Raw genomic sequence first — 23,614 nt, forward strand, 5'->3', positions numbered from 1 at the left:
CTTCCTGTCAGCTTTCTTTACTTTTCAACTTTCACATCCATACATCATAATGGAGAATATCATTGTTTTGATGATCTTGATCTTGGTCCCCAGAGAGACATCTTTATCTTTAAGGATCTTATCTAGCTCCCTCACGGCTGCTCTTCCAAGTCTCAATCTCCTTCTGATTTCCTCGTTGCAGTCTCTCTGTTGGTACACTTCATGTAAAGCCATACCTCCCTCTAGCCCATTCATACCATAGATAGCTGCCATGCATTCTTCACATTGACTCACTGTACTGGTACAAGATTAAAAGGATATACTTCTTCAGGCAACAATTTCCCACATTTCTGGTCTATGATGACTAATAAGATATGTGCATATGCAGCAGAGTAATGGGACTTTAAACAATTTTTATTAGTGTCTTCCTACGTCAAGCTTCTAAACTGCTGCTTAAACTCACATGAGTTTAAAAGAGCCTGACATAACTTTATAAATACTGCCAATGGAGAAAATGCCTCCAGTATTTGCATACAGCCCTCCCCACCCACCCCAAGTATATCCTTATGGGCAGTTCTCATGCCAAATGCCCAATCTGTTTTTCAAACTCAAAGAATGTAAGCAGCAGTTTGGGAGATCTGCTGATAGAGAAAACACTCTACAGTTACTCTAATGAGCCATGCATATGGGCTCTTGGATTGTGCCCCAGTTAGGCACACTGTATGAAAATGGCATCTTTGTGATGAACACACACAGTTAACTTGCAAGGACCGCACACGTCATGCTACCAAATGCCAAATTTAGTACCAGGCAATTGTTGCAGATTTTCAGTGAGTATGCCTTCCCTTTGATGCAAATGTGCCATGCATACATCATGAACAGTGCTGTCTGTGCAACAAGCAGAGGATGTGCATTTTTACAATGACTGCCTTGCGCCATATGAACATGTGGACTCTCTGAGTAATGAGCAGCAGCACATATGTACATCATGCGTGGGTGTGCAAAGATGTGCAGTGCTTCAGGGTGGCTTGTTTTCCTAGGCAGAGAGGAGGCCACTATGCCTGAAAATCTCCAATGCGCTGCCTGCCCCCATGTGGACTGGAAGGAGCAGCACATGATGTTATGAAATCAGCTTCCATGGTGAGGATAATTCACATACTTCAGGGGGAAGAGCAGCAGTAATAATAACACATGGAGTGAGAGGAGAGGGTGAGGAATGGCTTTAAAATGCAGCTTCCCAGCATGCTTTAGTGGATTAGTTCATCATCTCAACCCTGCTTAGCTTTAATTCTTATGCAAGGGACAGCTTGTCTGAGACAGCCAAACAAATGCTGGGAGGGGGGGACTGATGAACAAAGGCCCTCACACAGCATAGCCCTGTTATGCATCAGAAGTGGGAGAGGGCAGGAAATTATTTTCTGCAGAAGGGTTTTTCCACATCTCAAAAAGGAAATGAGAATTGCATTCAAACCAGCATGAGGCCTATGCTTCTCCCACTGTCTTCATGGGCCAGGACAGGGCCCTCTAAAGGGAACTAGCTTCATCTAGTGCTCAGTGTGTTTGTGTGGCAGTATTCCATATTAGGAACTCTTCCATCTAAGGACTTCCTGTTTGAAAGGCAGTGTGTGACAGGGAACCTGCTTATCTGGATCCATGTGAGGCAGGTCTTTCTAGTTTATGCACATTTGTTTTGTATGTTTCTGACAATTAGCCACTGATGGCTAGGAGGGATGGCCACGCACCCTACTGAAACCATGGAAAGCTGAACCTGCTGTCAATCATGATGCAAACAAGGGATGCCTTATGTTTTATCTTAAGTGCATTTACCAGCAGCATACTTTATATGGTAGCTTTATAGCAGTGTGGCAGTGCCTTGATTCAGCTATAGATGTTTTTCATCTAAAGGACATGGGGAAAGTGGCCCAAATTGGGTCAATAGAGCAGTGTACAAGGCAGGAGTGTTTAAACCTCCCCGCTCTGTACTGTCATCCTGTTCCAGTCCAAATGACTGGGGGTGGGACTTACTGGAAGCAGGGTATGCTCATTGGATGCTGTCATTGGCAATGCAGTTGCCAGCACCTGCTGGAACTGTTCTGTCATTTGAGCAAAAACTCTGTGTCCAAATATCAGGGCTTCACCCAGTGATGTGATGTCATTTCTGGGTGTACTGGAAATTATGTCAGCACATCACTGGTGACATCATTACATCACCAGCAAGCACACCCTGCAGCTAGTAAAGTCCCTTCATTTCCTACTATTTTGTCCACTGCCGGCCAGTTGAGTAGTGGCCGGGGGGACAGCCTGGGGATGAGCAATTCCCCTGCCCCCAGTGGGGGGCTGGTAACTGTAACTTTGGGTGCTCTGTCTTATAGATTAGGCGAGCAGCAAGCCAGGAGAGAGCCTTCTCTCTCATGGCACCAAATCTCTGGCTCTCTCCAGTGAAAGATTCACCTGCCCCCTTCTGTTGCCATCTTCCACCAGGAGGTGAGAACTTTTGTGTTTTATCTGACATGGGCCGTTTTCACACTGCTTACCGGCCACGGAACATCGCACTGAGCTCCCAGAATGACAGCGTCTTCCTGGTGCGATTTCACGTGAGAACTTCTCGTGTGAAATCGCGCCAAGAAGACGCTGTCGTTCCAGAAGCTCAGCGCAATGTTCCATGGCCAGTAAGCAGTGTGAAAACGGCCATTCTCCCATAATCACTCCTTCCTCGCTTATGTTTTAATTGTTTTTAGGTTTCTGTATGTGTACTTTAGCTAGGTTTTAATTGTTTTAATGAAATGGTTTTGTTTTGTTTTTAATGTTTTTAAAGACATGTTTTAATTATATATGTTTTTAATCTATTGGCCACCTTGATGGCCCTGATAAATGCAGAAAGGCAGAGTATGAACTTTGTTAGTAAATGAATAATTAATAAATAATAATAATAATATATCCCATGTCACATCTAGTTTGAAGCTTGGTCCTCTCTTTTCTTTCTAAACTAAGAAGCCCCAAATGCTTTAGCTTTCACTTGTAGGAAGCATAGCCTTAACCCACCTGGATCATTTTTGTTGCTATACTTCTCAGGGAAGAAAAAAGCACAAGCTCTAGATATTTGCAGGAACCAGGTCCCAATTATGATTAGAGGAAGGAGTAGGGTTTTCAGCTTTTTATATAAGCCTTTAAGTCTAACCAACTTTACTGTAGCATAAGCTTTCGAGAACCACACCTCTCTTTGTCAGATGCAACCTGACGAAGAGAACTGTGGTTCTCGAAAGCTTATGTTACAGTAAAGTTGGTTAGTCTTAAAGGTGCTACTGGACTCTTTACTATTTTGCTACTACAGACTAACACGGCTAACTCCTCTGGATCTATATAAGCCTGTGTGAGACTGGTTAAATGGCTCTCTAGTCCAGCTAGTGTTAGACCTGGATTCCAGTGCTTACACTAAGGAGATGCTGCACCCTGGTCTGCTTTCAGTTGCCCATGGACCTTGTGCCCTTCCCCCCTGCTTGTCCAGGTATAGAATGGGACAAATACACTCCACAAATGGTGTTGCTAGAAGCCTTTGTAGGCCCTGTTGGCCATTATACCCGATGAGGTCCACCAGCCCAGTTCTTTGCAACAAATAAAGGTGTAACTGTAGCTGGACACCTTCTAGTCATGGCCAACCTTGTTTCTGTTTGCTCAGTGACAGTTTTAATAGGCATGGTCACACAAACTATTCCAGAAGAACAGTCATTTCAGTGCCAGAACTTTTCCCCCACCCAGAAGCCTTTCAAATATCTTAGAAAAGGGACTGTGGCCCATAAATACAGCACAGTCTCTGGCCTTCCCTGTTAGAGGATGTCAGATAACAGGTGCTGGGAAAGACTTTTTAAATGTAAGACTTTTCATGTGTACAGAAATTCCTTTAGAATGGTGGACTTTTAATCTTTCCAGAGCTGGTACTCAGCTTTAACACCCAAGTGACAGCCTGGGGCTGCCTAAGATGCAAGTATGTGATATCACAGTCACATGACAGGACAAAGGGAAGGCAAAGTTATAATAACCTCATCAGTGTCAATGGTTTGCAGACCATGGGTTGCAAACCAAGACACCCATGGACAAGAAACACAAACCAAGCACGGAGTGGTGTACCATAGTGAGGAACAAGGCAAGGGTCTCACGGCCAGGCAACAAGTGACGAATGACACAGGTTGGACACTTGTCAGCTTCCCTCAAGGTTTGATGGGAAATGTAGGCAGCTTGGTGGAATGTTGGACAAGTGACAGTTGAAAAGTTTATTGGACAGCAGTCGGAGAGCCAAGCTGTAAAACCAGGACACCTACATTTCCCATCAATACTTGAGGGAAGCTGACAAGTGTCCAACCTGTGCCATTTGTCACTTGTAGCCTGGCCCTATATAGTCATCGAAGAATCCCCTCCACAGTGACCTCAATTTGTCTTACTACTCCTCTCAATGTGCATGCAAACGGAGACAAGAGACACAGCACCCTTTGACTCAAAAATGTGCACACAAGCATCAAGTCCCTCCAAAAAGCAGCTCCCCTGCCCCAAAGCTGCTCTGCCAGGGCCCATGATTTAGAAGGCAGGGCTCCCGCTGCTTTAGAAAAGCAGTTGTTAGCATTATCTATTGTATTCTACATTAATGTGCCCTGTTACCCTTTGGTCTCTAGGTGGTGCTATTATAACAATCAATGAGGCCAAGTCCTCTCTGTTAACAAAATGTTAAGCAGAAAACATCACTGTTAGTTTTTGTTAAGTGAATTTAAGGGTGGGAAGCAAGCAACATTTAACTATCAGGCTGATTTACATCTTATTATCCCATTATTGCAGATGTATGACGAGTTGCAGTGAAGAGTGGGCAGAAAGCAAATGGGACTTCTGCCATCAGTTCAAACTATAAGATTGGCCCGTCTCCATCAGTATTGTCTCTTCTGATTGGTGGAGGCTCTCCAAGGTTTTAAGTGGTAATGCTTCTGGCAATCGATCTGCTGGAGAGCCCTTTAGTCCTGTCTTAGCAACAGAGATTTCTCTGTGGTAGTGTCTCGTACTTGGAATGCCTTTTTTGCAGACATTCATCTAATTCCTGGCCTGCTTGATAATTTTAGGCATCAGGTCTTTGTTTTCTTGGGCTTTTAGTTTATTTTTTCTCACTTCTGGTTTAGTGTTGATTTCTGTTGTTTTACTGCTTGTTTATACTATGCAGGTAACTAATCTAGATTTGAATTGCTGTTTTAAATTGTGGGGTCTTTTTGCAAAGTAGTTTTAGTGCTGTGCTTTTTATTCTTGTTTTGGTTTGACAACGTTTTATGGCATTATTTTAACGTGTTATCAGAAGATGCCTCAGGAACCTACTCAAGGTGAGAGCAGGTGGATAGAAATTGTTAGAATAAACAGATTTAACATGAAAGCTTTTAGATTCTGAGCACAGGCTGCACCTCTGAGCTAAGTGTCCTTGCTTACAGTCTGAACCCAGGGCAGTTCAGCAAAGATTGCAGATATTGTATATCCGATATTTGTTTGATACTAAGCAAAATAACATTACCTCAGACTAGAACAGTAAGAACTGCTTCTATTAGGTCTACTCAGACCATGAATTTTGAAAATATTGACAAAATGAAACTTCAAGTATTATTAAATGTCATGTACAGTACAATCCTAAGAACTCTGTCCTGGGTAGCTTGCCAGCTCTGAATTGAGAAATTCCTAGAGATTTGGAGGAGGAGCCAGGGGAGGGAGGGATTTGGGGAGGGGAGGGACCTCAGCACATTATAATGCCATAGATGCCACTTTTCAAAGCAGCCATTTTCTCCAGGGGAACTGATCTTTGTAGTCTGAATATCTGTTGTTATTCTGGGAGATCTCCAGGCCCCACTGGGAGACTGGCAACCCTAGAAGCCCCCATGGAGCAGATTTCAGTAGGGTTCAGAGCAGACTTGCTTAGGATCATACTGTCACAGATTTTTTTCCAGTTGTTCGGTTCAGCATTGCAGCAGTAAAACTGAGTTTTTAATATCCTCATACGTTTGGAGGGCATTCTTTATTTTTAGATGCTCTTTCAGTGCACATCAGCAACACGTGTAAAGATAGCTGCTGCCTGGTATGGTTATAGGGGACGGCTATGCCATATTTTTTAGAAGCAGCCTCCCAAGATACAATTAAATAACTGCTCCCAAGTTCATGAAGAGAAAATTTCTGTCAAATTGTAAGCAGTCAGCCCAGCCTCCACCATTTTAATAGCCATTTTAACATGGCTGCTTGTGATATTAAAAACCACCAGGCCTCTGGATTTAATATGGCAGCTTGTATTGCAACCAGAGGGCCTCCAGCTACAGTAACAGTTGCTGAGTCCCGCCCGGGAGACCCCAGCATGTATGGAATACCGCAGAGGAATGTGGAGTGATTAGAGGTGATTGGATTTGCAGTCTCCGCAACCCCTAAGGAATCCAGTGCAACAAAGGTCTCGCAGAGTCATCCCCACTTAACACATTCCTTTCCCTCCTACTGTGATGAGATCTCCTGTCCTTGATTGAGAAGCTAATCAAATAACATTCATAAGTATTTACACTGTTCCTGGGAAAGTACATTCCCCAACTAAATTCATCAACTTAGCTCCGGTGGACTTCATTAACAAACCATCCCTTTGTGCAGCGCTAGAACAAATTTTGCATTTACTTTCACACACCTCGGCAGCTACTAATCAAGGTAATCAAACCTTTGTCAAACCCAGGAACTGACCGTTGGACTCTGTTCTAACTGCTAGGTGGGTTCTACCACCTCAGGGTACGTTTTACCTATAAAGGTAGGGCCCTGGCCTCATTCAAATTGTGCATGCTTCCTGGCTGCTCCCTTAGGGTCACTTCTCTAAGCCTCTCTCTCTTCATACATGCTTACCAGTGAACTATTAATTAAAAAAGGGACTTCTGATGTAAAGGGTCTTATCTCATCTCTTTATAGAATGATATCAAAGATACCTGGGTATAAAATATTGCCATATCAAAAGGCTTGGAATAAAGATTGCAACATCGAGGTAACAGAGGAAAAATGGCAAAAGTTGTGGGGTAATTTTATATTCACCACTAATATAGTGAGTATCAAACGGCAAACTATAAAGTTGATGATGAGATGGTATTTGACACCATCTAGGCTGCAACATATGACTCATTCAATCTCCCCCCTATGCTGGAAGAGATGTGGGAATAGAGGGACATTTATGCACTGCTGGTGGGATTGTGTCTACATCAAACAGTTTTGGTGTGATGTGTGTAAACACATTCAAGAGATGACCACCTATCAGATACCTCTTCAACCTGAAGTGATCTTGCTAAATGATTGGTCTGATGTTCCGATCCCGAAAGAAAGGCTCTAATAGCTCTACTATTGGCAGCAGGTAAATCTGTTATTGTGACAGTCTGGAAAAATGAGAAGGGCCCAATCATCTCTAACTGGTTATTGAAAATATGGGATTTATTTATTTTAGCCAAATTAACTGATTATACCAAGCAACGAGAAAACCCAGACTACAAATCTCACTTTATTGAATTTTGGTTCCCGGTTTTAGACTTTCTGTCAAAGGATGTTTATACTAAACAACTTGTTAAATCTAGAGATTGTTTTGATGTTTTACTTAGTTTGTGTGTGGTTAGTTTGGTGTAGTGGTTAAGAGCACGGGACTCTAATCTGGAGAGCCGGGTTTGATTCCCCACTCCTCCACAAAGCCAGCTGGGTGACCTTGGGCGAGTCACAGTTCTCTTGAGCTCTCTTAGCCCCACCCACCTCACAGGGTGATTGTTGTGGGGTAATAATAACACTTTGTAAACCGCTCTGAGTGGGCATTAAGTTGTCCTGAAGGGCGGTATATAAATCAAATGTTATTATTATTATTATTAATTTTAATGTTCAACTTTGTATACTGTTGGCTGTTCTTGTATATTCTTATAGTTTAAAATAAAAAAATATATTTTAAAAAAATACATGCTTACCAGATCCAAAACGCTGTTCCCTTGAGGTTTGCCCTAAGTCTCTTGCTCTCCTGGCCGAGAACGCTGGACGTTTGAAGCTACTCTCTTCTCCCGCAGACTGGACTATTCTTCGGATAGGTAGATATACTTATTCCCTCTTTCTATTCCCAACTTCTGGCTAAGCTACCTGGGACTCTGTGTGTGTGTGTGTGTGTGTGTGTGTGTGTGTAACCATTTTACCTTGTAATTCTGTGTGTGTATGTGTCTGAAGTCTTGTTCTTTAATAAAAGTTGTTGTTTGACCTTAAGCACCAGCTTCGTTTGTTAAAATGGAAGGGACCCCGTAAAAATTGGTGATAGATCCCTGCAATTACCAGCCTCTCGCATAGTTATCTTCCTTGCTTGCTAATTCCAGAGCCAGATCTAGGGGCACAGGTGCCCGGTACAACCCTTGCCTGGGTCTCTGTGCACGTGCTGTGCGCGTGCGCACTCCCAGCACTGCATGATGACGTCACTTTTGTGATGTCATCACGCAGGGCAGGAGGCGTGCCCGCCCACATGGCAAGGTGGCCGCCTCAGCGCCTGGTGAGCTGTGGAGCTGGCAGTGGTGGCAGCGCAGGCATGTGCTGGGGCGGCTGGCTGGCTTGCCGTGCATGGAGGGCCTCCCAGACTTGTGCTCAGCCACCTGCGTGGCAAGCCAGCTGCCCCAGCGCATGCCCTCGCTGCCACCACCATCAGCTACATGGCGCACCGTGCGCTGGGGCAGCCGGCTTGCCGTGCAGCCTGCTGAGCACAGGGCTAGGAGGCCCTCAGTGCGGTTCACGTGCCCCGCTGCCCTGTGCCGGCCACGCGGCAAGCCAGCCGCCCCAGCGTCTGGTGCGCCATGTAGCTGATGGTGGTGGCGGCTAGGGTGTGCGCTGGGGCAGCTGGCTTGCCGCATGGGTGGCTGAGTGCAGGGCTGGGAGGTCCTGCACGCACAGCAAGCCAGCCGCCCCATCAGCAGGGCTGGCGAGGGCCTCTCAACCCTACGCTCAGCCTCCCGCGTGGCAAGCCGTGGCACGCTCCTGGGCGGCTGGCAGCCACGGCCAACGCCCCTTCTTTGGCAGCGCCGGGAGCAGGCTACCCCCCCCTGCCCCCACTCGATCCAGCCCTGGCTTATTCCCCCCTCAAATTCTTTTACTCGCAAGGAGACTAATTCTGGTAACAACATGCTGCACCTTTTCTATGTAATACATATCCTTCCACATACACCTGTATTTCGGTCATAGATTGTGTAAAACTTCCTTTAAAACTGTGGTTATGTTCCTGAAAACAGAATGCTGTTCTAAAAGGGATGTATTACTAATGTACCATTTTTTTCACAAGTGTCATATGAGGCTACAACTGGATAAGGGGGTAACCACTGTAAGAAGTGAAGGACTTTTACGCTGTCCCTTGTCTCAGGTTACCGAGGCAGACATGATATAGAGATAGAGAGGTCAGGACATGTGCATCCCACCTTTCTGCTCTACTGATGCTATCTCTTTGATCTGTAGATTGCTACTCTCAGGGCACTTCCTTTCTTCTGCATTCTTCCTCACTTGCACTCGTACTCTCTTCCTTTTGCTACCATGGAGGACCAGGATTTGCCTCCTGCATGTACCAGCACCCTAACTTAGATGCATTAGACTAGAGTCTTTCTCTCCTCTTTCCTCTCCTGTCACGTTCCTAGAATAAAAGGACTCTTATTTTCTTTACTAAAGTAAGCAGGCTCCGTATAAGTTTATTGCCTCATCAGCATGCATTCATAGACTAAGCTGCTGTGCTTTTAACCTGCTCTGCTTATAACCACCAGCTAGCTGATTCTGTTAGGCTTCTGTGGATCAAGCTAGATGTGCAGGTTTTTAAAGAGTTGGGTCTAGGGTTACTAGTCCCCTGCTTGGGGCGGAGGATCCCCCACTCCCACTTACCTGGTTGGAAGGGGGAAAAGGCGGGGAATCATGCCTCTCAGGTCATGCTCGGGGGTGGTGTGGTGCACTCCTGTGTGCCCCAGTGGACTGATTTGGGCCCCAAACAAGCTGAAGTGGGAGCTTAATTGGGAGCTTAATTGGCATGCTGTGAAGTGCAGGAGCTCTGCAGAGCCCTACCGGCAACACTCCCATGCTCTGCAGTGAGCCAAATCGGTCCTGTTTGGGGCCAAAATCAGCCCGCTGCAAAGTGCAGAGAATTTCCAGGGCCCTGCATAATGATGATATACTGACCCAGCAGCATTTCCACAGTCTGCAGCAGGCCAATTTCAGCCCCAAATAGATACTATTTTGTCCACTGCAGACTGCGGGAGTGCTGCTGGGAGGGCCCTGGAAAGCTCCTGCGTTTCACAGTGGGCCAATTTATGCCCCAAATGTGCTCAATTATGCCCCAAACGTGCCCAAATTGGCATGCTGCGGAGCACAGGAATGCTCCCAGGAGCAGCATAATGCCCTCTGCATCACTTTCTGGAAGCGGCGTCATCATGCATCCCAAGAGCATGCACATGAGCACAACATCCTTCTTTGCAGGTAAGTAGAGGCTAGATGGCTATCTGACAACAATGCTGATTCAGTGAAACTAGGCCGATCATGAGAGGGAGGGCAGGAAGGGTAGCATCAGTGCTTAGTGCTCGTGGCCCCTTCTTACAAGCTCAGGGTAAGGCCGATCACCACCTTGGGGTCAGGTAGCCATTTCCCCCCGGCCAGTATGGCTAGGCATCCTGATGGTGTTTTGCCATCTTCTGGGCATGAAGCAGGGGTCACTGGGGGTATGGGGAGGAAAAGTAGTTGCGAATTTCCTGCATTGTGCAGGGGGTTGGACTAGATGACTCTAGAGGTCCCTTCCAACCCTATGATTCTAAGAAAGGTGAGTGCCACGTCTCCCACTTCCCGATGGAAAGGTAAGGGGAACTGGCAACCCTAGTTGGGTCTGGATACCCAATCCAGATTGAGAGAGGAGCCCCTCCTCCCCCCACAGAGGCATTTTGAGGCCGTTTAACCTCTATTTTATAACAGGGACAGCGTGAAAGTCCTTCACTTCTTACAGTGGTTACCCCCTCATCCAGACCCAGCTCTTTAAAAACCTGCACATCTAGAGAGATCCTATATTGATGTGTCCCTGGAAGACTCTCTGGGTTGCCTTCCACATCAAGGTTTCCTTCAGGGAGAGTTGCGGCCTGCGTTTCTCTCAGCCCCCCAGCTCCTCCTGAAGCACTGTTCCTTAGCTGTTCTGATGTCTTTTATAGATCATCAACTCTGATAGCTATCTTGCCTGTGGTGGTGTCACATCGCTATTGGCCTGGTCATACTTATTTCCAGTTGGACTAATCATACTGCAGACTTATCATCCAGTCGTCCTCGCCCACATGTTATTTAACGGGACAAAAAGAGTTAAATGAAACAGCTTTATAGGGGGATTATCTTTTTAGATATACTCTTTAAAAAATCTTCAGTGTACATGTAAAAATGGCCCTCATTTGAATTGATTTTGCATTGTGGGATATGGCAAGAGTTGCCAGGTCCAGTTTGGGAAATTCCTGGAGATTTGGGGGGTGGAGCCTGCAGAGGGCAGAGTTTGGGGAGGGGAGGGGCCTCAGTGGGTATAATGCCATAGAGTTCACCCTTCAGAGCAGCCATTTTCTCCAGGGGAACTGGTCTTTGTTGCCTGGAGACCAGGTGTAATTCCGGAAGATCTCCAGCTACCACCTGGAGGCTGGCAACCCTAGATATGGCTTACCTATTGTGAATGTGTTGGCATTAAATGTAATCTCTCCTTTTGACTTTTACATCTTTTATTGGTCATTTTAGAAGCAGCCTCTGACAAGGAGGAAACGTACTCAAGCTCATGAGAAGATTGCTAAGGAATCAAAGCCCCCTGAGTATCGCAACAAGCTTACCTAAAGGGTAATACTAAGCCAAGCTCTAAATTAAATGAGAATTAATGTCCCCTCTTGTTCTCATCCTACACTTGACATAGTTAAATTTAACATTTATTTGCTTGAGTAATCAGGGTGTTTGAACAACAGTAGAAGAGTAGGAGTTTCCCACCTAGACTCTTCAGTTAGTGTAAGTTATAAAGTTTTTCACAATCCAGATTTAACAGTCGCATATTCTAGGGTCGTGAACTTGTCAGACAGACTAGAATGATCACTCCACCATTTCAAAGCATGTTGTCAGGGTTCAAAAAGCTCTACCCTTTTGCGTAATTTACCTGCAATGATAAGTAATTTGCATAATAAATGTGGACTTATCTAGACATGTATATGACAGCCCTTTAGAATTTCCCTTCATTTAAAAATTGATTGTAATTCTTTGTGGAACGTTGATTGAACTAGAGAGGAGGGCTTCATAAATCTAGAAGTCAAAAGCAGTGATCTTTTCCTGACTGCAAATGTACTTTTGAATTAATGTACATTTTCTATTAAATTCAGTAAGATTTTGCTGAAAAATAGACTTCTGCTTCTGAAGTGACAAAACCCACTCTTTCAGTTCCAGAACACTGGAAGTATGAACACTGGAGGTAAGGAATACAGAGGTATATCTCAGGTAGGGTTGCCAACTTCCAGGTGGGGGCTGGCAATCTCCCAGAATTACAATGAATCTGCAGTCTACAGAGATCACTTCCCCTGGATAAAATGGCTGCTTTGGAGCATGGATTCTATGGCATTTTATCCCTGTGAGGTCCTTCCCCTCCCCTAACCCCACCATCCCCAGAATCCACACCCAAATCTCCAGGAATTTCCCAACCCAGAGTTGGCATCCCTAATACCAGCAGCTAGGCATTCAAGCAGGTGTCACCACTTGAACTTCATTGGCTCATTTTAGGGCACTGTGGTTGGTGTTATGTCCTTCTACAAAGTTGTGTGTGGTAACACTTCCAGTTGCCAATTTTGCCCTCACCTTTTAAAAATAAATAATAGCTTTGTTAAGTTATTCCTTTATCCTCCTTCTAAGCACTCTACCATGCTCAATCTTAGTAGTTAAACAGGGATTTTGAAGATCTCTCAAGAGGGATAGTGATATTGGGGGGAAATACCACGAAGAATCTTGCACAGCTAGAAATGGGCAGATCAGGTTGGAGGATTACCACTTCTGAGAGCAGAACCACAAGTGACAAAAGGCACAGATTGGACACTTGTCTGCTTCCCTCAAGTTTTGATGGGAAATGTAGGCAGCTTGGTGGAATGTTGGACAAGTGACAGTTGAAAAGTCCATTGGACAGCAGTCAGAGAGCAAAGCTGTGAGACCAGGATGCCTACATTTCCCATCAAAACTTGAGGGAAGCAGACAAGTGTCCAATCTGTGCCTTTTGTCACTTGTAGTTCTGCTCTGAGAGTTATCAGTGTTTTTTAAATCAAGAAATATTTCTTGAAAGCCAGTTTGGTGTAGTGGTTAAGAGTGCCGGACTCTAATCTGGAGAACCGGGTTTGATTCCCCATTCCTCCACTTGAAGTCAGCTGGGTGACCTTGGGTTAGTCACAGTTTCTAGGAGCTCTCTCAGCCCCACCCACCTCACAGGATGTGTACTGTTGTGGGGATAATAATAACATACTTTGTAAACCGCTCTCAGGCTGTTTCCACACAGTTTACCTTGTTGTGGAAAATAGCAAAATCTCGCGCAAAATCATGCAAGAAGACACTGTTATTGTGTCTTCTTGTGTGATAACAGCGTCTTCTCGCGTGATAACTGTCTTCTCGCGAGATTTCACTATTTTCCACAACAAGGTAAACTGTGTGGAAACGGCCTCAGTGGGCATTGTCCTGAAGGGCAGTATACGAATTGAATGTTGTTGTTGTTGTTAAAAATATGTTCCCATCCTTTTTACGGAAATGCTAGAAATGAGGTTGGCCTCGTTGTCTGCAACAGATAACTACATGGTCCCGATTCAGAGTAAAACTGCAAGGAGGGAGAATTTAAATGTTCTAATGCACATGGTTTTCCTAATCAAAATTGGTCTTTTTGTGCTGTTAAATATTTTAAAGGCAGTAAGGCTTTAAAAAAAATACTTACTGTGTCTCCACTCCCCCCTTTCAGTACAATCTTATGATGAATTATTCTAGTCTATGTCCATTGACTTGAATGGGCTTAGACTGGAATAACTCACCACAAGATTGCACTGTTAAAGTGCTAACAGCACAGGGTGGGCTGGAGTGGCTGATTTCAATAACAAAAATCAAGCAGGGTTCAAGGGTCAACCACCCCTCCCCTGTCCGACCCCGATCTAAATCAGGGCTGCACACATTTGCAGTTTGCTTTACGTTTTTAGAGACGTATGAACTTTGTCTTGTCTGTTTTGCCTTCAGGACTCTAGCTGGCGCAGTGCACCCACAGCCTTCACCCTGGCTATAGCCCTGTATGGATGCACCAGGCCATGTGTAGGGTTGCTGTTTCCCAGGTGAGGGTGGAGTATCCTCCTCTCCCAACCTCCTCCCCCTGCCACCACTCACCTGGTTCATGGGGGAGGGGAAAGCAGGGGAACAGGCCTCTCGGGTGCACTCCTAGGGTGGCACAATGACATCACTCCCAGAAGTGATTCCATCGCACCACCCCAAGATCACTCCTATACTTCACAGCAGGCCAATATGGGCTCCAAACAGGTTGAATCGGGCCAAATTGGGGCCCAAATCGGCCCATGAGCACGTGTGAGGAGGAAGAGTAAGGTGAGTGCAGGGTCCCCCCTCCCACCGAAAGGGTAAGGGGACCTGGCAACCCTATCTCTCAGAGACTTGAAGGAAGTGGGGTATGTCCCCAGTTTTTAGCACAAGAGTCTTCTGGGTCCTAGAATCTGGTATTTCTTACAGGATTCAAAATAGCCATTGCTCTGTGTATGCATCAGGAATGGGCATATCTACACATGGAGCATTTTGTTAGCCATTTGGCACATGGTCAGCCTCAGCAAATTTCATATCTGTGCATCCTTACCTCTGGTGTGCATTGTTATATGGCATACACACGCATATCCATCTGATCCCTTCTCCTTGATGCCCACCGACAGCATTCAGGAGGCATATGTCCTGGATTTCCATGTCAACACATGCAGAGCCTTTCCTTCTCAGTCCATTAGTTATCTTTCCAGTACAATGCCTCAGACACAAGCACTAGACTCTGAAAGCTATATTAAAAGCCAGGTCAATACTGACCTTTGTTCATGCCCTTAGAGAAAAGACTTCATTAATTATCACAGAGGAAGAAAGGTTGCAAAAGTCCAAATCTGGCATGCAGATGGATCAGCAATCAGCCTATGAGGTTATGCGTCACACTATCAATGGGAATATTCACAGTAGTAGAATTTTCTATGTGGCTTTTATAGCCATTTACTAATATGTACAATCTGGAGAAATTTCTTACAGATGCATTTGTGCTTTGGGGGGAAATCTGCTGCTCTTAACACTTCACAATGTTGCCAACTGTTGCACAACTCCCTGTAGCTATCCCTTTAATTGTAGTTCAATTTGCAACAATTAGTAGGTGATCATGCTTCATAGCATGAGAAACTTCACCTGCAGATTTTTTACATATAAAACTTCTGTTAAAACAGAAGAAGCAGGCTAGGCTATTTGCTTCTTCAATTTCTGGCCTGTTTGCACACTTCCTGTTTAGACTTCCTTTCTTGTTTCTTAATCATGTTCAAATCACTGTCCCTTCTTATAGACTGCAATGGGACATCAGGGGGTAGTGGAAGGCAGTCTTTTAGCTAAGGAGAGACCAATCCATTTAGGGATGTATTGATCGTAAGTAGACTAGTCCTGTCCTTGTTAATAAACTCTGTTTATCAAACTCTGTTCCGCTTTTTTTTACAGATCTAACCACTTTAAGATCACCACTGAATGCCTTCATTGGAAATACCCACACCACCATGTTAATGTTTCTTGCTTTCATTTCTTAGACTTGTCTAATCCTTTATTTTCATATTATTTTTTGCGTTTAAACGATTTCTGGACTACATGATGTCTGTGTGCAAAAATTAAAATTATCTTGTCTCCGCTGAACCCTTGATTTAAAACTATATGTCACTTGTCAAGATTGTAAGTTTTTTCAAACTAATTCATCTTTAAAGGCTGCATGGTTATAGGTACGCTACAATCTTATATTGTTTTTCTATCAACTTCACCATTACAACTTGTACCAAAGAATCCTAACAAGTGTAGTTTCATAAAGACATAAGAATTCTTATAGATCCCCAGTCTCTTCATGGAACTATAATTTCCTGGATTCCCTTGGGAAAAAGAATGACTGTTAAGCCAGTTTAAGTGATGTAGTTATGTCCTCAGCCGAACTTCAAGCAAATGCTAATCATAGTTCAATGCACTTAATTTGGGATATCCCCCTGTGTGTTTCCAGGCTTACCCTGGAACTCCATACTTTATTAAAAATAAATAATTACAAAGCCAGTTTTCCAGGTGAACATATAGGATGAGTCAGAAGAGGAAGGTGAGGGCGAGCATGTAGAAATACCATTGCTTAGCTAAGACCACCAGCAGGTCATTCAGATACTGGTTCAGTTGGGAACCTTTCTTCTTGCAAACGTTTGAAAGAGACCATACTTTCAAAAGGATCAGAAAAGAGTTGGTGTTAATTTACTGAGGGAGTCATGGATATCAAGAACAAGAATGAGACAGAAATCAACTGTAAATGTGTGAGAGCATTGGAAGCTAAGGTTATTCTCTCCTGATGTAGCATCTTAATTATGCAACAAATAATATACATGCAAATGATACCCCAGATCATATATTCTACTGCCCCCGTGAGCCACCTGATGTTCCAGTTCATCCTCATCTGGTTGATACTTGTAGCTTCTGAGTCCTGCAGCAAGTGTCACCTTTGTAACCGTCTCATAGCTGCTGGCAGCTTAAACAGAATATTTCCCATGTTATCCCAGAGTGTAGCAGCTTCTGCTATCTTCTCACAGTTCCAAGCCACAGAAGAACTACTGGGATAAGGAAGAATGGCCTGAATATTGTTCTGAGTTCAAAGGTTTGAAAACTCATTTCTTTAACCTTCATCATTTAGCATTGAACCTGAACCTTCCTTTGCTGGAGAAGCATCCACACATTCAGTGTTTTAAGAGAAATACCATGGGGCTTTTCCAATTGAGCACTGGCTCTAAAGGGATAAGGAAACTGTGGAGAATATATGTAGGATGGAAAGTCAGAATGGAGATTAGATGGCTGATTCCCTACGGTATGAGAGTGTATCCAGGGGGATGGATACTTGCAATCGGTCTAAATCCATGTGGCTCCCAAACTCCATCATTGGTATGACTCCTGCATCTTCCTTAGGGCTTCCTCCCAAATCTGCTCCTACATCCAAATCATCCTCATCTTCATCTTCATCCTGGCTGACAAGAGCCAATTCATTCTCATAGCAGAAGGCACTGGGGGGTGGTGGGGGTGAAGGCAGGACGGTGATCTTGCTCTCCTGCAGCTCCCGTGCAGAACAGAAAGGGGTTCCAGCCACCTCATAGGTCTTGTGAAAGCGTGAATAGTCCACCTTATAATGTTTCTTCTCCTCAAAGACTACAGGCTCAAAGCGGTGGCCCCAGAGGATCTCACTAGCCAAGTAGGAGCTGCGAGCCTGGGTGGTCATGGCTGTAGCTTCCACCATGCCTTCAAGGATGACAACGATCTCAAAGTCCTCCCTCTCCAATTCTTCTTTGCCCATCCCATAGAGTGGACTTTCCTCATCAATTTCATGGACGATAATAATAGGAGATACTAAGAAGATGCGGTCCAGGCCTATGTCATAGCCCACATTCAGATCCCGTTGGTCTACTGGCAGATACTCACCTTCAGCTGTCATGTAGGGCTTGATAAGTTGGGCCCGAACGTGAGCTTCTACAATATGGCTTCTCCTCAGATTTCCTACCCGCCACATGAGGCATAGTTTACCATCCCTCAAAGAGATGACAGCATGATGACTGAAAAGGAGAGTCTGAGCCCTTTTTTTGGGACGTGCCATCTTAGCCATTATGGTGCCAATCATGAAGGAGTCAATAACACAGCCCACAATGGATTGTACCACCACCACCATAATGGCTAATGGGCATTCCTCAGTCACATATCGGAAACCATACCCAATGGTTGTCTGTGTTTCTACTGAAAAAAGGAAAGCTCCCAAGAATCCATTGACATGTTTGATACAGAGTTTTGTAGTGACGGAGCCACTTCCTGTACTGGGGGCTTCTAAGTCACCATGAAAGAAAGCAATGATCCAGAAGAGAAGACCAAAAAACAGCCAGGAAACCAAAAAGGCTGCTGAAAATATCATGAGCATGTACCGCCAACGAGTGTCCACGCATGTCGTGAAGATGTCAGCCATGTAGCGCTGGGACTTGTTGCTTAGGTTGGCAAAGTAGACATTGCACTGGCCATTTTTCTTAACAAAACGGTTGCGGCGTTTCCGTCGTGGGACATAGCCTTTCCCATTCTGACTGTGCCCATCAATGGTACCAAGTGAAGAGACTTTATGCCCATCCTCTTCAGTGGAGACAATACTGTACCTTTTGAGGAAGAAAAAAGAATTGCAGTTAAAAATGCAGGAGAAAGGACTGATAGGCCCATGAAAGATCTTTGTTGGCACAAGGCAATCCGCCTACCTGAGCCTTCTTTTAAGAGATTTGTTTAAATATTATTTTAAATAAGCAATGTGCTTGACAGTATCACAGTCTGTATTTAACTTTGCTGAAAAAGTAATGGTACTTTAATCAGTTTCTAAGTTAAGGCACAGAGTAGAATCTTTCCCCTTGCTACTGAAGGGGCAGGGACAAAGTTTTGCTATCAACAAGAACATCCGTCTCAGTGAGAAGAGAGGCAGAAGAGGAAAGTGGGAAACAGGTCTTTGTGCACTACATGGGCCATTTTCACATGTTTTACCAGCTCCGGTACATTTTGCAAAGCTCCCTCAAGGACAGAGTCTTCCTGGCGCGATTTCCTGGTTCTCGCGTGAAATTGCACCAGGAAGACACTGTCTTTGTGGGAGCTTTGTGTGACGTACCGGAGCTGGTAAGATGTGTGAAAATGGCCCTGGACTTCCCAGGGTTGAATTGGGACTCTGGACTTCTCTCGTGCTCCAGAGACCAACTTTCTGCACTTCACACCCATACTCTATCAAGCTAATTACAACATGTATTATAACTAGCTTCTTGACACTAAGAGCTAAGCTACAAGAGACAAATTACATGAGGAGGCGCATGTGAAGGAAGTTGCAATGTTGGCTGGGAAGCTGAGTTTTAAAAGAGATCGGAAGGCTTTGTCAATTTCCCCTCTCTACAGAGCCAGGGAGATAGCTGCTCAGAGGCTTTGTTAATTTCTTCTTCACCTCCTAGAAGGGGAGATGAAACTGACTTAACCTTTGGGAGGCAAAGAGGAAATTAATAATCCCTCTGAGCAGCTATCTCCCTGGCTCTGTAGAGGGGAAATTGACAAAGCCTTCCAATCTCTTAAAACTCAGCTTCCAGGCTAACATTGCTACTCCCTTCACATGCTCCTCTTCGTGTAATTCGTCTCTTGTAGCTTGGCTCTAATTTGCAGTATCCCACCCACCCTCTGCCTGGATTACCAAGACTCCTACCTTTTCCCACTTCTCATATCTGACAAAGGAAGTTTTGACTCTTGAAAGTTCATATCCTGGAAATCTAGGTGCTACTAGATCTGAATCTTGCTCTTCTATTACAGATCAACATGGCTACCCACCTGAAACTATCTACATGCTTCTTCCCATCTTATATGTATTCATTGGAGACTATGCAGAAAGCCTATACATGTACAAGTGTGTGAACGTAGAGTGTTCAGGAACTCTGATGAAGCAAGAATCCTGATTGCAAGGTAAAAAAAAATGTACGTATATTCCAATGAAAATGCATATGATGGGAGTGAACATAATCCTGCACGCACAAATTTGGCAACAGAAGCAGACTGGGAAATGAGTTCCAGAGTTTTGGTGCCACAATAGAGCAGGCCCTCTCTCAGGTTGCCACTGTGACCCACCTAATCTCAAAAGGTGGGGGCACCCAAAGCAGGGCCTTGGAAGATTACCATAGTGGTTGGATAGGTCCATATGGTAGGCTAGTCCCAAGCTATACAGGGTTTTAAAGGTCAACCTCAGCACCTTGAATTATGCCAGGAAACAAATTGGAAGTCAGTGTAGATGAGCCAGGACTGGAATAATATGGTCCCTGTGACCCATTCCAGTCAACATCCTGGTTGCACCATTCTGAATGAATGGAAGTTTCTGAACACTTTTCAAGGGCCGCCTCTTTTGCAATCTAATCCAGATGTAGCAAGGACATACACCACAGTGGCCAGATCTTTCCTGCCCGGGAAAGGCTGCAGCTGGCTAACCTATCAAAGTTGGTAAAAGGCACAGCTGCCACCTGCTTGTCCAGCAGTAGGCCTGGGCACAAAAACACCCTCAGCATATGGACCTGTTCTTTCAAGGGTATTGCAAACCCCTTTCAGAATGAATGACTCTTTAAATCCTGGATCAGGCCTTCAGTTCACAAGTCTTGTTGGAATCAAGCTTCAGTTTGTTAGCCCACATTCACTCCAAAATTGCCTCCAGGCATGTGTTCTTCCCTGGGGTCTGGAAATGTGAGACAGAGCTGAATAGCACCTGCATATTGGTGACAACCCAGCCCAAATCTCCTGGTGACCTCACCCAGGGTTTCATGTAGATGCTGAAGAAGTGTTGTGGATGATGTTGTAATGCTGCAGTGCTCAGCTAGAATTGTGAAGGCACCAATGATACCTTTAATGAGTACACACATACTATCCACCCCCAAGGAAACTCACAATGGAGTCAGTGCAGTGTAGTGGCTAGAGTGATGGATGGACTAGGTCTGGGTGACCCAGGTTTGATTCCTCTTTGTGCCATGGAAGCTTGCTGGGTGATCTTGGGCCAGTCTCTCTCTCTCAGCCTAACCTACCTTACAAGATTGTTGTGAAGAAAAAATGGAGGAGAGGAGAATGAGTAGAAAGGCAGGATATAAACGAAGTAAAATAAAATAAATATACAGTGGCCTCCATGGTTTGACTTACAGAGAAAAGCAAGTGCAACCAGCAGGGCAGACTTCGGGCTAAGTGAATGTGGTTTCGTAACATTTTGACTCTGAACTGCATAAGGCTGGAAGTTTCTATTTTCTGTTCCATTCTCTTTGTTGATCTAATTGTGCATCTGCGGCAATGTTTATACACTTCCCAAGTTCTAGACAATTCTGTTGCTACAGCAACAAGCGTGTCTCCCAGAGTCCTCTATCCAAAGCCAAAGTTGTAATTTAGAAATCAACAGACAAAGGGTTGGCAGATACCCCGAAAGAAACTCCCTCTCTCCAAGAGCAGTTTGACCTGCCTTTGTTTCTTTCCCCCACAAAATATGTCATCCTCTCTTTCCATTTTGCCCTTAATACGTGGAGAGCTGAAGCTAACGTCACATCATAGAAAGCCCAGTTTGACATCATCATTTTTTTCAGAAGCTGCCATTATACTTAAAATCTAAAACTGTGGACAAGACAAAGTACTTATCCACAGTACTAAGTCTTCAAAGGGAATTCTTAACTTTGGTTACCCCAAATGTCTTTCTATCAGTTGATAAATCTTTATGACCAAATGATCCCTCACGTGGGCTGCCCTGTTTTTAGGATAGGAACGTTATATATTTTGAACTGGTTTCCCAGGCAAAGATGCTGGTGATATTGCTGTAGAGTTTTTTTAGTTTCACTTTGGAGTAATAATACCATGAAGGCTAACTCTGTAAGGTTCCAAACAATTATGATCTGGAGTTGGTGGCTAATGATCCATACTTTGAATGGAGAGCAGATAATATTTTAACTTCTGCAATCACTCGCCTTTTTTTTCAATATTTTTCCAACATAGACAAGACCTCGATCTATCTCTTCTCTACCTTTTCAATGATGCCTAATTAATTTATGTTCACAGGACACAAGTTGACTTTAAAAGGGAATTAGACAAGTTCAGAGGGTATAGGTTCATCAATGGCGATTTGCCGTAATAAGTGGCACACATAAAGTTACCTTATACTGAGTCAGACTATTAATCTATCAAGGACATCATTGTCTACTCTGACCAGAAGTGACTGTCCAAGGTGTCAGGCAGAGGTCTTTCACAATACTTACTACATGCTCCCTTTCACCAGAGAACTTGGGGATCAAACCTGGGACCTTCTGCATGTAAAGCCAGTTCTCTACCACTGAGCCACAGCACCTCCCCAAAGGATGTCTCAATAGAATGTCCAGGTTCAGAAGCAATCTACTTCTGAATACTAGTTGCTGGGCAGGCAATAACACAAGGAGTGTTTGGCTTTCGTACCTTCCATGCCCTGCCAGAGAGCCATTACATCCCTGTTCGTAAATCAAATCAGTCACCCAGTTATCCATAGTACTTAGGTGCTTCTCTGCCAAAAGTGCCTTAGAGGAACCTGATTCAAAGATTCAGTGGAGCACATGGTACAATCTGAGTGGAAAGTATGCAGCATAATACATATCGGGGTGATTTAAGGAGCCATATTCTAATTTGGAGGTGAAGAATATGACCAATGGAAGGTTAAGGCAAGTACTATATAAAATGAAAGTTGGATGGAGTGGTGGGGGGGGGGTGTCACTCACCTGTTTACCCTGATGCTGCCCATGACTCGCTTTATCATGAGGTATCTCTCACAGCAGAGGTCAGGGATTATAGGTGCTCTGTGTGAAAGTGTGTGCCTCACACAGGACTGCAGCAGGGAACAGGCAACCGTGTTTCAGGCTTGCTTCATAGTGGCCACTGTCATGCTAGCAATCTTTGTGGTGTAGACACCTGTGTAAGAAAAAAATGCAGAAGAAAATCACAGCAAATAAAACGATTCATCTCAGCAAGAGAGGAGCTCAAAGGTGATTTAAACTCCTTGATGATTTCTAAAACTGCAGGCCACATTCAGAATGATGACTTCTCAGCCAATAGGGTATGACTTGTGCCGGAGGGGATCTGAGAAATATCCCTTTAAAAAGTGGTATAATTGTTTATACCTTTGATTGAATTTATAATAAAAATGTTATTTTTTTAAAAAAGCACTTCAGGAGGCGCAGGGACTGCTGGGGGAAAGGGAAGGGCAGGGAAGTTCTGCTTCAAGAATTCAATCTCTTCTCAGAAATTTGGAGCCAACCCCATATATATCAGGGGTGGGTTAGCCCTTTAACTTACCACTGGCAGCCAGCAGCAAGCCATGTTAAGCCCTAATGGCACTGGCAACGCTTCAAGGGCAACTTAGCTAGAACCCAGCCTACAGTGATAAAGATGGACAGGCTCACTTGTTGCCTTGTCTCATGCTAGCACCCTATGGGGCCAACTCAGCTGAGACCCAGCCAGCAGCAGGAAGGGAAGAGGTGGTGGGTATCATCATGGATGCTAACCACAGTTGAGCTGAGTGCTTCCTTTGGAAGATGCTTATCTCAGCATGATCCTCTGCCATTTTAACAACCTAACTCACCCCAGCCATATACTAAGGAATAATTCTTGGAACTATAACATATGCTGGGGCACAGAGGACTGTCACAGAAGTAGAAGTAACTGCAATGTCCTTCTGTTGTTTTTTTAGAGCCAATTTTATTCTTTGCAGATAATAAGAATTAGCAGTTATTGGCATGAGGGCTTGTGGCCAAGCCTCTGAAATCCCTTTACCTCATAC

General features: G+C 44.5%; 1 protein-coding gene across 1 annotated transcript; it reads right to left on the bottom strand.

The window, feature by feature from the left end:
* Positions 1-17,098: 17,098 nt before the first annotated feature.
* KCNJ4 (potassium inwardly rectifying channel subfamily J member 4) lies at positions 17,099-22,594 on the bottom strand. Its single transcript, XM_054988732.1, has 2 exons — positions 22,557-22,594; positions 17,099-18,437 (listed from the first exon to the last, which is right to left on the bottom strand). Exons 1-2 carry the CDS (start codon positions 22,592-22,594, stop codon positions 17,099-17,101), a joined length of 1,377 nt encoding a protein of 458 aa, XP_054844707.1.
* Between the last annotated feature and the right edge of the window lie 1,020 nt (positions 22,595-23,614).

The sequence above is a fragment of the Eublepharis macularius genome, chromosome 9, assembly GCF_028583425.1.
Source record: "Eublepharis macularius isolate TG4126 chromosome 9, MPM_Emac_v1.0, whole genome shotgun sequence".
NCBI classification, from domain to species: Eukaryota; Metazoa; Chordata; class Lepidosauria; order Squamata; family Eublepharidae; genus Eublepharis; species Eublepharis macularius.

What these genes read in the sequence shown, in the direction of transcription:
- KCNJ4 (XM_054988732.1), bottom strand. Translation starts at nt 22,594, where the DNA reads ATGATAAAGCGAGTCATGGGCAGCATCAGGGTAAACAG. An exon ending in GGCAGCATCAGGGTAAACAG is followed by an intron (nt 18,438 to 22,556) that starts GTGAGTGACACC and finishes CTTCCTCAAAAG; the next exon opens with GTACAGTATTGTCTCCACTG.